Consider the following 17,138-nt stretch of genomic DNA (forward strand, 5'->3'; position numbering starts at 1 on the left):
TCTGTCTTCCCCAGGACTGCAGCTATGCCTCTGGCACATACTTAGCACTTAATGAAAGTTTGTAAGTAAGGGTTCTTGATTTCTTCCTTCCCCCAGTGCCCTGTTACTTATATTATTCCAACTATGTAAGTCACCAGGTCTTGCCTGGATAGTTCTCCTAAGGGAAAATCTTGGTTGGTCTGAAAGAAAAGAGGTTTATATTTGCAGCCCCTGGACTCATTCAGGAACTACTGGGCTGGAGGGCTAAGGTGGCCTTAGTGAGAACCATCGGGTTAAAAAAATCCTTTTGCTTTTCTGACACTGCCAAATGAGCTTTACTCTCAGTGACCCCTATTCTTGCTCTCTTCATGCCAAGCCCTGAATAAATTCCAGGGTCAATATGAACCCACTTATGTGGAAAATTTGCCCTGCTCTTTGGATTTTACATACAGCCAGTACTCATAAGACTAGCCCTATTATTTGTCTATGGCTAATACACTTACTGTTAGGTCAGTGCCTGTGTCTATTGGTTATTTAATATTTTTAATATCATCCATGATGACTCAAAACACTCTCACTAAATAGAGCTCAGTGAGAATGACAAAGTAATAAAAGAATAAGAAAAAGATGAAAAAATAACATCTTATAATTATATTGCTTTTTCTTTTATAAATTATGTATTAAGTCAATTTATCTTCATTATGTGATGGAGGAAAAGAAAATGAACATTTAATTCTTTTTTCTCAGATTTTAAAAACATTTATCCTTCAGTTTTTATTAAAAAGTGTTCCGGATTCCCAAAACAGATCAAGTCCCCCTGCTATTCTCTCTCAATCACCATAATACTTACATATTTTGTACTAACCATTTATGGTTATCTGATCCACATTGGTCTCTGTCTTTAACTGTTATGTTCTATACAGCAGGAACTATATCTATTTTTATTCGCCATTGTATCCCCAACTCCTTACATAATTAGCAATGTAATCTTCCAATATAATCTTCTTCTCCTGGCATTGTTTTTCTTTCCTAACGCTTAAAAGAGTAGTTTGCTGCCTGACCTGTGGTGGCGCAGTGGACATCGACCTCAAATGCTGAAGTCACTGGATCAAAACCCTGGGTTTGCCTGGACAAGACACATATGGGAGTTGATGCTTCCTGCTCTTTCCCCCTCTTTCGTTCTCTCTTTCTCTCTCTCTCTTTTCTCTCTAAAAATGAATTTAAAAAAGTTTTTTAAAAAAAAGTAGTTTGTAGCCCTGGCCAGTTGGCTCAGCAGTAGAGTTTCAGCCCAGCATGTGAAAGTCCCAGGTTCAATTCCTGGCCAGGGCACACAGGAGAAGTGCCTCTCTGCTTTTCCACCCCTCCCCCTCTCCTTTCTCTCTATCTCTCTCTTCCCCTCTCACAGCCAAGGCTCCATTGCAGCAAAGTTGGCCTGAGCACTGAGGACAGCTCTATGGCCTCCACATAAGGTGCTAGAATGGCTCCAGTTGCAATGGAGCAATGCTCTAGATGGGTAGAGCATCGCCCCTGGTGGGCATGCCAGGTGGATCCCGGTCAGGCGCATGCAGGAGTCTGTTTCTCTGCCTCTCTGCTTCTCACTTCAGAAAAATACAAAAAAAAAAAGTAGTTTGCTCACAAACATTTGTGTTATACAGTGAATTAATAAATATCCTCATAATATCCAGAACAAAGTTGATCTTGAATAAATATATGCATTTATTCATAAATGTATGAATGAACAAGTAAACTTTACTTCAGAAGTTATTCTAAAAGATTCTAGGCAACACATAAATGAACTCCATATATTAATTTATTTCAGAAATATTTATTAACAACCCACTATGTGTCATGTACTCTTCCAGAGACTGGTGATATAAAAGTAAACAAAAAAGACTCCCAAAAATGATCAACTTGGGAGTACTTACTCCAGAGCTTCTAAAATACTGTATCTTCCAGGAATAGAAGTATAAATGTAACTTTCTTTTTGCAAAGACCACAATAGCCATCCAGGCTCTTGTGCCAACTCTTCTACCACTTGGCAATATGATGTTAGGAGAGAAAGACATTTACTATCTCAGACTTCATGGAGGCTTATGGTCCTCATCTCTCAAATCCCTTCTAGTTCTCAGAGTCTGTAAGTCTAGGTAAACATGTTTTTTAATAAAATACTTCCCTGGATATTCACTGAGAAATTTTGTTTTTGAATGAGAAACTTTTAGAAAATTTAGTCATCATAACATATTAAATATATATAAAATAGAATGAAAAAGAAAAGGCATTCTCAAGAAACTGGATGATCTACATCCACGTGAGCTCCTAAGGGTGACTTGAGCCCAGGGAAACAGGGAACTCTCAAAGGCGCAACAGCCAAATGGCTATAATTTTCTATTTATGTCCTCAGGTCCAGAAGCAGCTGAAAGCAACACAGACTTCCTTACAGTGAATGGGATTCTGGGGGAGCCAGTTACTTTCCCTTTAAATATCCAAGACTTACAGCAAGTTACCATCATTGTTTGGGTGAATTCCAAAACATCTGTTGCACTTGTAGTACCAGACTCAGGAAAAGCTCCCAAAGTTACCGTGACCCATCAAAATTATTATGAACGAATAAATATCTCACATCAGAACTACAACCTGGAGATCAGCAATCTGAGGTTGGAAGATGCAGGTATCTACAAAGCTGACATAACTGTAAAGACCTCTGAAAAGTCGGTCACCATCACCAAGAGCTACAACCTTCAAGTCTATCGTAAGTTGTGGGAGGATAGAGGGCTTGCTTTTTATTTTTACTTTGCAAATTTGCTATTAAAAAGCACCTATATTTCTGACTGTTTGGTTCCCTAAATCATTTTATACTTATAAATACTTATGTAACTATATTAATACTTTTCAAGAGGCTGTGTCTTTGCTTGCTTTTAGCAATGTAATCTTCCATCAACAGTTTGTCCCATGGCTTTGTTTTTCTTTTCTATAAAATATGAATAATCATACTATTCACTTCTCATAATTATTGTGAGGATCAAGTGAAATATTGTATGCAAAATACTTTTTTAAAAAACCTTTATTTTTAAATAATTGCACGTTCATAGAAAGGTATAAAGACATGGATAGGGAGGTTTTATACCTACTGCACCCACATCTTTCACAACTATAGAACAATATCAAAGCCAAGAAATTGATATCAGCACAGCAAATAGAGCTTACTTATATTTCACCAGTTTTATAGGCATTCATTTATGTGTGACTATATGTGTTGCTCTGTGTAATTTACTGACATACGTAGCTTCCTGTAACTACTACCACTATCAAGATACTGAGCTGTACCATCACTAGGAGTTCCTCATCCTTTTATAGTCACCCATTACTTACCCCTCTCCCCTCCCAAACGCCTAGAAAACATTAACCCATTGTTCATGTGTATAATTATATTATTTTTAAAATGTTTATTTAGATGGAATCACACAGTATGCCTACTTTTGAGAATGGCTCTTTTATTCAATGTAATTTTTTTTTTAGAGTCACCCTAATTATTGAAAGTATCAGTAGTCTATATCTTTTTTTGCAAGATAGCATTTCATGGTATAGATGTACTAGTTTGTTAACCATTCACCTATTGAGAAATATTTTAGTTGTTTCCAGTTTGGGGCTATTGTAAATAAGCTGCTATAAATATTTGTTATACAAGTTTTTACCTGAAATAAGTTTTTATTTCTCTGAGATAAATGACCAAGAATGAAATCATAGGATAAAAACCATTTTTCTTTTAAAAAATGTATTGTTATAAAATATACATGGCATAACATTTAATATTTTAGCTATTGTTAAGTATACAGTTTAGTGGTATTAAGTACCTTCACAGTGTTGTATAATCATCATTGTTATTCATCAGAACCTTTCCCCCCTTTAAGAAGATTATTTTGGGACAGTTTAAGTTTCTTAGAGAAATTTAATAGAAAGTATAGAAAACAGCAAAAGAAACTGACAAAACAAAAAGGCAGCCAACCAAACAGGAGATGATATTTGCAAACAACATCTCTAATAAGGGATTAGTGTCCAAAATATATAAAGAACTCACAAAGCTCAGCAACAAACAAATAAACAATCCAATTTAAAAATGGAGAGAGGACCTGAACAGGCACTTCTACCATGAAGATATACAAATGGCCAACAGATATATGAAAAGATACTCATCTTTACTAGCTATTTGAGAAATGCACATCAAAACTATAGTGAGGCCAGACCTGTGGTGGTGCAGTGGGTAAAAATGTCGACCTGAAACACTGAGGTCGCCAGTTCGAAACCCCAGGCTTACCAGGTCAAGGCACATATGGGAGTTGATGCTTTCTGCTCCTCCCTCCTTCTCTCTCTCTGTCTCTTTCTCTCTCTGTCTCTCTGTCTCCTCTCTCTAAAATGAATAAATAAAATCTAAAAATAAAAAAACTACAGTGAGATACCACCTCATACCTGTTAAATTGGCTATTGTCAACAAGACAGGTAATAACACGTGTTGGAGAGGCTGTGGAGAAAAAGAAATCCTCATTCACTGCTGGTGGGAATGTAAACTGGTACAGCTATTATGGAAGAAAGTATGGTGGTTCCTCAAAAACTTAACAATAGAACTACCATATGGTCTACAGCCATACCACCCTGAATGCACCTGATCTCATCTGATCTCAGAAGCTAAGCAAGGTCGGGCCTGGTTAGTACTTGGATGGAAGAACTACCATATGACTCAGCAATCCCTCTGTTGGATACCTACCTAAAAATCTCAAAAACATTGGTATGTAAAGATACATGCACCCCTATGTTCATCACAGTATTTATTATTCATGGTGGCCAGGACATGGAAACAACCAAAGTGTCCTTTGATAGAGGACTGGATAAAGAAGATGTGGTACATATATACAGTGGAATACATACTACTCAGCCATAAGAAATGCTGATGTATTGCCATTTATGACAACATGGATGGACCTTGAGAACATTACACTGAGTGAAATAAGTAAATCAGAAGAAGCTAAGAACTATATGATTTCACACATAGGTGCAATATAAAACTGAGACTCATAGACATAGGTAAAAGCGAAGTAGTTAACAGGGGGAGGCAGCGGGGGTGGAGGGAGTAATTATGGCCAAATATACAGTGATGGAAAATGATTTGACTTTGGGTGATGGGTATACAATGTAATCAACTGTTCAAATGCCAAAGAAATGTTTACCTGAAACCTATGTATATTTATTGATCAATGTCACCTGTTAAATTTAACTTTCTAAATAAAATATTAAAATAATTAAAAGTATTGAGTTTTTAGAATTGTTTAGGTTTATTTTTAATATGGCTAAAATAAGTTTTTAGTCTTTGCTTTTTCATGATGACTGGATTTAACAAACATTTGAAATTTTTTTAAAAATATAACAGTTAGCTGTCATAAACTAGTATAGGCCAGCTCTAGCTTACCACTGGCTAATGTGTTTTTTCCTCATAGGTAGGCTTGGGAAGCCAAAAATTACTCAGCAAGTAATGTCATCTGTGAACAGTACCTGTAATGTCACACTGACATGCTCTGTGGACAAAGAAGAAAAAAATGTGATGTATAGCTGGAGTCCCCTGGGGAAAGAAGGTAGTGTCCTTCAAATCTTCCAGACTTCCGATAACCAACCTCTGACTTACACCTGTACAGCCTGGAACCCTGTCAGCAACAACTCTGACTCCATCTCTGCCCAGCAGCTCTGTGCAGGTAACCAGCTCTGTCCATCTCCCCTGGAGTCTTACAAATCATTCTAAGAGCTGTAAGGCCTGAATGTGGACCTCATTCTCCAGTGGAATTTGCTTCCCTTATGCCAGGCCTGGTCACCAAAGGCATCTCCTCCCGGAAAGCCCCAGAAATTATTCCAGAATCTTCTGAGAAATGTCAGGCATTTCAGTGCGTTCTGAGACAACTCCTGATCGGGTCCCTGATTTCAGTTTCTAACCCTGACTTTTAATAGCAGAAAATATAGTTTCCCCCAAAGCTTTGGTACTCTCCCAGAGGACACCCAATTTTGATAGTGCCCCTAGAATATGGACAAGCCTGCCCAGCTTCTTGAGCCTATTTTCTGAAAGATGTCTCACTGCATTTTCCATTTCCAGATATCACAATGGGCCTCCACACTCGCCACGCTGGATTGCTAAGTGGGCTGGCTGTGCTCTTTCTGACTATAATCATTCTATCTTCAGTGCTTTTGTTTCTTTTGTACAAGAGAAGACAAGGTAAGATTTTCCCATTGTGGAAATGTGCCATCCTTCTTCCTGGGATTGAAGTCCTTTATTTAAGGTGATGTGGAGAGGTCCTTTGTTCCAGAGTCAACATTTGAATTTATGACACAACTCTGCATGATCTTCAGAATCTGCTCATGGGATCACCAGTATTTGGTGGGCCCAGAGCTTGGGCTGAAGTTTCATACTACCATTAATAAGCTGTGCTTCATTAGACATACATCTTTACCTCTCTGGCTCAGTGTTCTCACATGTGAAATAAGGTTTGGACTAGAAAGTCTCCAAGGTCACTTTCAATTCTATAATATTTTGACTATGACCTTTGGAGAGTCATTGAGGAACATGTATTAATTTTATATTTGATGGTTATCACTAGATTCTTCTTGATACCTCTAGATCCTCCTGTATTTGTACCATTCTCAATTCAGAAAATTTTATCTTAACACCCTAGGCAGTGGTTCTCAAAGTGTGCACCAGGGTGCACTGGTGCTCCCTAGAAGATTTCCAGGTGTGCCCTGCACCCTATGATATTCCAGAGAAATATGTGCCTGTTGGTGACCAAAAAACCAACAGGGTTTTTGGAGTTTAGATTTTGGGGGGACAGAGGTGTGGGGAATTGGCTGTAAGCTGATAGTCTGCCCAACCCCCCACCTCACTTTCCTGATTAGGTTGCAAAAGGCTGTTAAGCTGTGGTGCTGGATTGTTTACACCACCCCCCATGTTCCCCAGAAAGACTGGAGGCAAGTTTCTTCTATCCTTTGTTTGGTATAAAGTTAAGATGATATGTATGGTGGGGGTTTTGGATTGATGATTAAACATAAGGAATTGTCTCTTGAAGCCTTTTGGATTTCTATAAAAGAAGAATATATGGCAATATCTTAAAAAGCTTTGAACATTTTACTATAATTTTCAATATCCTATTTATGTGAATTAGGATTTTCTACCCTTAACACAATTAAGAGTAAAAAGAGAGGAATTCTTTAATGTACTGACAAGAAAATGAGAGTTTGCCTTTCAAATATATGCCCAAACATTGAAGAAATTGCTAGGACACATCAGGCTCATATTTCTCATAAACATAGGAATGAAAAAACTTAACACATTTGCACTAGAATCTGCTGAATTTACTAAATCTTACTAAGAATGTATCTATATATAAAAAGATAAATTTTGTCATTTTTTTATTTTTAACCCCTCTTTTATGAATTCTAAAAAACATAACTCAAAAAATGTAACATAAAAATGTTTTTTAATGTCAGAATAAATTTTTAATTTTATCATATTTATTTCATTTAATTACCATAAAAGCATGCTTGGACTTTATTTTTTTTCTTTAACATTTGACTTAATTGTTATAACGTATTTCTCAGAAATTTGTATATAATTCACCTACAATTATTTGTAGAATTTTAAATGCACCCCGACTTCAAAAAGTTTGAGAACCACTGCCCTGGGCCTAGGGGATCATTACACCCTCCTATTCCTTCTAACCTTATGTCCACCCAAAGCCTTCTCCCACAAATCATAATAACAAGCCTGGACATAGAGAGGCTCTCCCTCTGCTTCCATGTTCTTGACTCTCCTTTGGTCTGACTCCTCAGGTTCCTACGTGAAGGCCTTCGATAAGAAACCTGGTAAGTTCTGAGCCATAAGTTTCCCTGGATGACTATTGGGAGAGATGAATTCACACCAGAGTGGTTAAAACTAAGCTTGTGTTTTGTAGACAGTATGGGTCGAAAGTCCCAGCTTGACCACTTACCAGCTACCAGTTATGTTATCATTGTAAGTTTCTGTTTTTTCAAGTATAAAATATGCATATTAATAGGATTGCTGCATGTATTCATTAAATGAGTTAAATGGAATTACACATATAAAACATTTGGCCTGGTTCCTGAACTATAATAAGTATTCAGTAAATGTTAACTACCATACTTATAATTGATAGGCACAGGCTTGCCATCATGATGCGAAGTCATGCAACCTGCCCAGGCCACAGGTGACCTTCAGGGTTTTTCAAAGATATATCTGTCTTTGATTCCTTATGGCCTCTTGGGAAAGAAGGGACTACATTTTTTAATACAAATGAGACAAGACAGAATACTTGTTCTAGCTCACTTACCAAGTCTGAAGCAGGGGCTAGACAGGACTAAAATCTGAAACATTGGATCCTTCCTGTTATGTGTGAATATGTTAGTGCCCTGGAACAGGAAGACCCTAAATTCTGACTAGACTTTTCAACTTGACCATAAAATGTTCCATGTCAAAAGCAAAGAAAAGTGGTACACTGAGATGAATGCTACTACCAACCCATAAATTATTAAAAGCAGAGACACATCTCTCCCATATTTGCTTTTCTGTAGTCTCACACAGAGCCTGGCACATAAAGGGAGCTTAATAACTATTTGGCTATATGAGTCAATCAAACAAGCCATAAATATGTGTGGAGCATCTGCTATGTACTTAACATTGAGGTGGTAATAGCAAGGTATGCACCAGAAGAATCCAACACATTGTGTAACTACAGAGACTCAATCTAGTTGAAGAAACCAAGACCTTCTCATGAAAAAAAAAAAAAACAATTAGCCATGCAAGAAAGTCAATGCTAAGTACCAGAAATACTAAGAAGATCCTGGTAAGAGAGCTACTTTGACCACCCACACAGAGATTGGGGAAAGTCTCTTTAGCCTAATGTCGACGAAGTAGAAAAGAATTCCCATTGAGCTCTGGCTGAGGATTGAGCCAGGTGCCTCCCATACCACATGCAATCCCTAGAAGAGGGAGAGATGGTCCAAGCACCTAAGCATCCATTTCAAGAAAATGGAGACCATTTGGCTCTTAGGACTTCATTTCTTCATCTTAAAAAGAAAACGTTAAAATAAACTATCTCTAAAAAAGCATTCACTTTCTCATACTATGTTTCTATCTTTATTTGTGACACAGATGCTATCTCCAACAATACAATATACACATACGTCATGGTTTCAAGAAATGCCCAGCCAGCAGAGTCCAGAATCTATGATGAAATCCTTCCATCCATGGTGAGCTGATGTGACTCAAGGATCCACATCAGCACCTCCAGCACAGAGAGTCACAGGTGGCAGGTCTCTGCTTACTACTAACTAGACAGAAGCCACAACCAAGAATCTGGTGGTCCAACTAGGAAATACCATATCAGAAAAATGATGCCATAATTCTCTCTATGAGGACAGGAATGTGACCAGTTTTCACCCCATGGCAGCCTCCAGGGTTGAGGCCCTAAGCTTCTACATGGGGACCTGGATCAAGGTTAGATAAGAGTCGTGATTAGGAATGAAGTGCCCTCTTTAGGGAACAAACCACAGGAGAGTCCCTGGTATGGTGAGGGCTGTTATTTGGCCACTGACATGTGAACAAGTTGCTAAAGAAACTCCAAGGACACAAAACTGAGATGGATGCCCTTGAACTTGACTATCTGGTCTATCTGTGGCAGGTTCAGAGTTATTCTGTTCTAGACCCTCTTCTCCTGCCTGCCTTTCACCTACCTGTCCCTCCCAAACTTTCACCCTGTATCAGGATTCCACATGGTATAATCTTCCTCTGTGCCTTTGCCAGCCTGATCCCTGAAGTCTATAAGGAGTGAAGGGGAAACTGAGGTCTGCCTAGTGAATATAGCACTATGCTTGGACTGATAGGGCAGGTGGGTCCATAAAGCCCATGGAAAGCTAAAACTCTGACTGAGAAAAACTCAGTTTTAACTATGCAGAACCCTCCTCTTGAGGTTTTTGCTACCTGCCCTCCCACGGCACCCTCACCTGACCTTCATCCTCTTCAAAGTTGGATAAACAGAGCCAAGGGCTGGAAAGAAGTCCACCTCATGGAAATTCAACCAGGGAAGGGTAATTGTTGCATCCTACTAACACAAGTAGGAAGGGGGACTGATAACTTCATGCCTGAGCTCACTTACTAAGGGGATGTTGGATGCTTTACAGTGCTCCCCCACCAAGGAGAAGCCAGAAAACACAATTTATTCTATAGCATAGTACTCTGAAAAAGATAATTTTTTTCTCATTTTTTATTCCTGTTGTCCTATCTGTTCCAACCATTCTGCTATACCCTATTCATCCAACGAGGGACCAGCTGGTTTCCTTGGGACTCCTCTCTAGACTTGTCAGAAATAATGGCTGAGGGCTTTGGTCTTAGGTACTTCCACATGTGCCCAAAGCACTACTCCCCAGGTCAATGGCTATCCTGCCTGGGGTGCCGATCTTGCCTGTTAAGTGCAGAATCCACTAAGTCCCTGAATGCAATGTGGAAACTCCAGCCTCTATAATACCCAGGGCTACTGTTAACTTGCAGTATGAAAATAAAAAACAGGTGCCTCCCTATGGGTCAACACCAGGTGCAGGTGCACAGACTGGCAAGTAGAACACAATCTGAATTGCAGTTCCCCTTTGCTCCCTCAGCTGATCTTAACAGTATGCAATCTGCACAACCATCCAGTGGCACAAGTCCCTGTGCCTCAGTGTCCTTCTGTGGAATATGTAGAGGAACGGTAAACCCTGTCCTTTCACAGGACTTACAGTTTGGGAGATTTGTTGAGGGGTTGTCACTGTCTGAAGGTCCTAATTTCTGCTGCAGTCAGAAGGACAGCTTTGGGGTCTCTTGGTTAATCAAATGTTTTGTATGTATTCCTGTATAATAGCTGAGTTAATATTCAGAAAGCTAATCATAAAATATACATTTAAACCCAGGAGTCTAGAGAAATGGGAAAGTAATTATAAATGAATAGTGGAAGAATAAATTGGGAACTTGAAATAAAATTTAAATTAATCCATAAATAAGAAATAAGAGTTGATTCCATAAGGCACCTTTGAGTTGGACAAGTAGGAAAATTACAAAGGAACCTAGGAAAGTGCATAGGACAGTTTGATGATAAAGATATATATCCCAAGTGTTTTGGAGAAAGAGATAGAGGAACTTTTTTCCTCAGTGATCACAAGAGGGAAGAAAGGAGAAGGAAAAGAAGGGGACAAATGAGGGAACAAAGAATGAAAAGGGTTGGCTCAGCAGTAGAACATCAGCCCGATGTGTGAAAGTCCCGGGTTTAATTCTCGGTCAGGTACACAGGAGAAGCGACCATCTGCTTCTCTGCCCCTCCCCTTCCTCTTTGTCTCTCCTTCTTTCTCTCTCTCTCTCCCCACTTTCATCAGCCATAGCTCAAATGGTTTGAGCAAGTTGGTCTCAGGTGCTGAGGATGGCTCCATGGCCTTGCCTCAGGTGCTAAAATAGCTCAATTACAGAGCAACAGAGCAGCAGCCCCAGATGAGCAGAGCATCAGCCATAGACAGGGATTGCCTGGTCAATCCTGGGCGGGGCACATGAGGGAGTCTGTCTCTCTGCCTCCCTGCCTCTCACTTAAAAATCAATCAATAAATAAATAAATAGAAGGAAAAGGAAAGAGGAAGGAGAAAAAGAAGTGAGAGGCAGGGTGCTCAAATATTTGAGCCAGGATCAAAAAGACAGTGGAAGAAAACAGACAAAGAGATAAAGTTGGAAAAGAATATATTTGAGAAATTAATCAGGAAATCCTGCATTGAGACATCTCAAAGCAAATCCTCTAAACAAGTTGAATGACAATTATTCATCAGTCAGTATATAATTTAAAACCAAAGACTCCTCAAGCCATTGAGAAGGTTGTCTACGGTGTTCTAAACTAGAGCACATGAGATGCTAGCAGACATGACTTGCCACTGTGTATAGGTGAAGATACAGTTATTGGAGTACAGAAGGAAGTAGGGCTCAACTAGAAACATGGAGGCAAGTAGCTTGAGCCTGGGTGTTGCCTCAAGCCTATATTCAAAATTAATGTAAGTACCCTCATTCTTCCCTGCTTTTTGCTGGATGAAGAAATTGATGACCCAAGGACTTTCAAATGGGGTAGCTGAAGCAGAGGTGAAAGATTCAGCAAAGGGCAAGGCCCTGCTGCCCCTGAGTTCCCCAGCACTGAGGAAATCTGAAGCATCTCCCTGTGTCATTTGCATAATTCTCCTGGGTATCTCATGGGACATGCAATTTCCCAGCAGCATCTTTCAGTTAACATGTCTTTCATTTTCCTCTTGAGCACAGATGGAAAAAAACAGCACTCAGGACAGCAAACCTCCTGGGACTTCAAGCTATGAATTTGTGATCTAGGCTGCCAGACAGCATTCTCTCCATGGAAACTTAACTACAACCATAGATAATGACAGATGCCCTGGACCCAGAATTTCTCTGCCCAGATCTTACCTGAAGATGGTAAATCATCACATTCCAACATGTAAGCAGAACAGAAAACTCTCTTCTGCTGGGCATTGCTTGTGCCTAAATAAACAGATAAACATGTGCCCTTGCTGAAATGGCTGCCTTATCAGTGAATCATAAGGCAAGTCCCCGGGCAGAGCACTTCCCAATCTTCTTTACATCATAGTACATGTAGAAAATATTTTTATTTTTATAGCACAACAGGGTAAACAATCAAGATTGCTCATATCCAGAGGCTCCTTGTGGCTAGAGGTTTCTCATGACTATAGGTGATGACCCTTCTTAGCAACTCAACACATAGAGAGGATCAGTATTTTGCATAATAGGATTATGCCTTGGCACACCACCTAGAATGTTCTGCTTATAGTCAATATATGTGAGGAGCCCTGGTGCATGGCGTCTACCAGTCCACACAGCACCTTGAGCAAATTAGTCAAAGGCCCCCTCTCCCTTGCCCAAGTGCTTGACTTGATGAGTAGAGTACAGCTAGTGCTCGACTTATGACCACAATTGGTTCCGACAGACCGGTAGTAACACGATTTGGTCATAAGTCGAGTAGGCTACATGTACAGTACTGTGAAATGATGTTATAAAAATCTTTAAATCATATTTTATCATAATTTTCTTTCATTATTGTTATATATTATAATTTTTTGTTCATTTTATGCCATTTGTATCATCTCTACACCATTTTGTTTCTTATTTTTACATTCGTCAGGTTTAAGTAAAACACTGCATTACCAGTAAAACTGGTTTAATATTTGCAAAGACAATTTCCTCTTGGTAGACATCTTGGGAAGAGTTTGATAAAAAATATCCAAGACACAAAACACAAATTGCTGTACCGAGTCTGGGATAACAGTTGAAATGGTGCACGTGGAGATGGTAGTGCTGCCGGAAGCTGGTCCACACTGTCGTACGCCCAGCTAGGCAACGCTTGCGTGCCAGATGCGGAGCAGTCATGGCTAGCAATTGTGGTCATAAAGTTGAATGGTCGTAAGTTGCATAGGTCGTAAGTTGATCAATATTTGCATGGGCTGCACTTCAGCCATCACTTGCCCCTTTGCCCAGGAACCCTTGTTCATGGTACAACTGGCTGGACCAGTGCAACTATACATGACCATATGGCATGAGAAACCATCAGAGTTGTTGCTCTCAGCAGTGCAGACACAATCCCCAAATGATGTGTTGGAAAATACTCTTTCCATAGGGACTAGACTGCTAGGACATTTTTCTTCAGGCTCTACTTCCAAAGCCTCGTAAAATTTTCTTTCTGGCCAAGCTTTCCTTCTGTATCACTCTATGACGGTTCATTTTATTTCAACTTGATGGGGGTATGGGATGTACAGATAGTTGGTTAAACATTACTCAAATAATGTCCGGATAAGATTAACATTTGAATTTGTAGACTAAGTGAAGCATATTAATTCTCTTCCTCCTGGGTAGGCATCACCAAATCCATTGAAAACTTGAATAGAACAAAAAGGCAGAGTAAGGAAAAATTTATTCTCTATCATATATCTGTCTCTATCACTATCTCTGTCTCTCTGCCTGTCTTCAAGTTGGGACACTGGTGTTCTCCTGCCTTTAGACTTGAACTTGAACTGGAACTTACACCATCAGTTCTCCTGAATTTCAAGCCTTTGGATTCACTGGAACTGTGTACCATCACCTCTCCAGCTTGCTGACTACAGATCTTGGAATTTCTCAATCTGCATAATTACATGAGTCAATTCCTTGTTATATCTATTTCCTATTAGTTCTGTTTCTCTACAGAACCAGACTAATACACAAGTCAAGCAGCCTCAGCAACAACAAGAAGCCCTACTCAGTACCCCATTCTCCAAAAGGAATTGGCAAGCTTTATTTTTGGCACTTTAGGGGAACTAAGTGTAACCCAATCATCAAAACAAGAGACCTTAAAAGAAGCAAAGTCATTTTCCAGAGGAAACTTGGGAGATGATGTTGCATATTATGAAACTGTGTTTACCCTAAAGTCAAGCCCTTCCCCTCCCCCACCATGGCTGTGCAGAACATTTAAGTGAGTATTTGAAAAACTATTTACCTTATGTGTTAACAAATATAACCAGCTAAATCCTAAGTGCCCATGAACAACCCCAGGCAGGACAACAGGAAAAAAAAACCCTGCATTTATGGAGAAAGAAAGGAAAGGAAAGAAGGAAGGGAGGGAGGGAGGAAAGAAATAGGAGGGAGGAGGAAGGAAGGCAAGGAAAGAGGAAGGAAAGGAGGGAGGGAAGGGGAGGTGGGGAGGGAGAGAGGGAGAAAAAGAAATTAAAAAGTAAAGAAAAGAAAGAATAAGAATCAGAGGCAAGACTTTATTAGGCCTTCCAGAAAAACAAACTTGAAGTGGAACCAGTGCACAGGAATTTTAAATGTGGCCTTTAGGACTCAGAACCATCATGTTCTTGTCTCTTACTCTTTCTTTCTTATGAATCTTCTGATTTATGAAGACATAAGCTACTCACCACATTCCCCAGGGCTCAGTTTTTAGATTCTCCTTCTGCAATATGAGTGTGAAAATATATAGTGATGGAAGGAAACTTGGCTTTGGGTGGTGAACACACAATGCAATATACAGATGATATATTATAGAATTGTATACTTGAAACCTATATAATTTTATTAACCAATGTTACCCCAATAAATTTAATAAAATTAAATAAATAAATAAAATGAGTGTGATCTTATTTTTTTCTTCACAAATTTCCAGACAAACTAGATTGTGACCAACAGGTCTATAAAATCAAAATATTCTTTCAATGGAACAGGATCTTGTGTCAGATCAAAGATGTGTCAGTTTTTTAGCATGTACTCGAAGTTGAAATCTCAGTGACAGGGTCCTCTGGTGGAAAGCACTGGTAAGCCAAGATAGTAAAGCCTGGGCTTTACCAGGTATCTAAGAAAATGAAAAACACTGCAGCTCATCCTTCTCAGAAAAAGAAAGTAAAACTGATTTAAAGTGTGATTTTTTTAAAAAGCTATAGAACAGGCCCTGGTCGGTTGGCTCAGTGGTAGAGCATCAACCTCACTTGTGGAAGTACTGGGTTCAATTCCCAGTCAGAGCACACAGGAGAAGTGACCATCTGCTTGCTTCTTCACCCCTTCCCTCTACCTTTTTCTCTCTCTCACTTCCTCTCCCACAGCCATGGCTCGATTGGTTCAAGCAAGTTGGCCCCAGACACTGAGGATGGCTCCATGACTTCACCTCAGGCACTAAAATAACTTCAGTTGCCAAGCAACAGAGCAGCAGCTCCAGAGCATCACACGTAAAGGCCTTGCAAGGGGAGGGGGGAGACCCAGGTCGGGGTGCATGTGAGAGCCTGCCTGTCTGCCTCCATGCCTCTCATATATATATATCAAGCTCTAGAACACTCTAAACTACACTGCCCACAGAAGAGCTTGGTTGAGCCACCTCTGGAAACAACATGGGAAGGAAGGAGCCCCACTGGTCTGGGCTGTGTCAAAAGAGAATGTTCTAAGGTTCTACTGGAGAAAAGAAATGGCTGGGCTATATTTTCCCCAGATCCAATGCTTTTCTTCTGTTTGACTTTTCCCTGAATTTTCCTTGATTTGTATGATTTTCTCAAGAATTAGTAGTGACATTTACTAGCTGTAAAATGAAGCTTGAAGAAGGAAATGATAGAAGTTTAATGAGGTTCAAAACAGCTGGCTCTGATGCTAAAGAGTCTAGTTTGAATCCTGGTTTCTTAACTATGTGACCTTGAACAAACTTTTTTAACCTCTCTGAGCCTAAATTTTCCCATGTTTAAAATAGAGATAATAATAGTTTCTACTTTGTAAGGATTAAATGAGATGTTACATGCCTGCATGTAGTAAAGCCCTGGATCACTGTATTAACTGTTCTTATAGCCTGAAACCCTCAGGAGATTCTAAAACAAACTTATGAAATAGGGTTTTTGCAACAGAAATATATTTGATATTAGGCTAAGTTAATGTTTTATATCAAACTTTTAACTCTTTCTCTCTCTCTCTTTTTTTTTTTTTTATTGAGAGGAGGGGAGGCAGAGAGACAGATTCCTGTATGCGACTCTATTGGGATCCATCCAGCAAGGCCCCTATTGAACCATGCTGCCCTAGGGCATTGCTCCATTGCTTAGTAACTAAGCCACTTTTAGTGCCTGAGGCAGAGGCCATGGAGCCAGCCTTAGTGCCAGGGTCAACTCACTCGAACCAATCAAGCCATGGCTGCAAGAGGAGAAGAGGGAGATAGAAAGCAAGAGAGAGATGGGGGAGGAGGAGAGGTGGAGTAGACAGTCACTTCTCCTGTATGCCCTTACCAGGAATTGCACCTGGAACATCCACATACCAGGCCAATGCTCTACCACTGAACCAACCTGCCAGGGCCACTTTTAACTATCAATCCCCCTAACTCAATGTCTGTTCCTTCTATTATTTCACTTACCACACTAAAATCTAATCACCTCTTATACTGTTGCCCCAACTAGACTGAGAGAATAAGGGGTTATATTTGAATAACAGTAATGAAAACAGAGAGTGTCTTGTGCACAAGGAGACTGAAAATAATTAATTGAGGGCTTACTTTGTATAACAACTGCTACATTAGATTCTTTATACATTATTG

General features: G+C 39.6%; 1 protein-coding gene across 5 annotated transcripts in view; it reads left to right on the forward strand.

Moving 5' to 3' along the window:
- The window catches only part of CD84 (CD84 molecule), a 31,240-nt gene extending 16,071 nt beyond the window's left edge, over positions 1 to 15,169 (forward strand). Inside the window, exons 2-8 of one of the 5 annotated variants that reach the window (XR_010729396.1) lie at positions 2,381 to 2,728; positions 5,466 to 5,717; positions 6,110 to 6,229; positions 7,837 to 7,869; positions 7,959 to 8,017; positions 9,176 to 9,329; positions 12,341 to 15,169. Coding sequence is in view for 4 of the 5 variants with exons in the window: in XM_066261654.1 (XP_066117751.1) it covers positions 2,381 to 2,728; positions 5,466 to 5,717; positions 6,110 to 6,229; positions 7,837 to 7,869; positions 9,176 to 9,273; positions 12,341 to 12,406 (917 nt within the window). In the remaining variant the exon portion in view is untranslated. The remainder of the gene's footprint in view (positions 1 to 2,380; positions 2,729 to 5,465; positions 5,718 to 6,109; positions 6,230 to 7,836; positions 7,870 to 7,958; positions 8,018 to 9,175; positions 9,330 to 12,340) is intronic. The other 4 variants (XM_066261655.1, XM_066261656.1, XM_066261654.1 and 1 more) reach the window with 4 other exon arrangements.
- The last annotated feature ends 1,969 nt before the right edge of the window (positions 15,170 to 17,138 follow it).

Source organism: Saccopteryx bilineata, chromosome 2 (genome assembly GCF_036850765.1).
Source record: "Saccopteryx bilineata isolate mSacBil1 chromosome 2, mSacBil1_pri_phased_curated, whole genome shotgun sequence".
NCBI classification, from domain to species: domain Eukaryota; kingdom Metazoa; phylum Chordata; class Mammalia; order Chiroptera; family Emballonuridae; genus Saccopteryx; species Saccopteryx bilineata.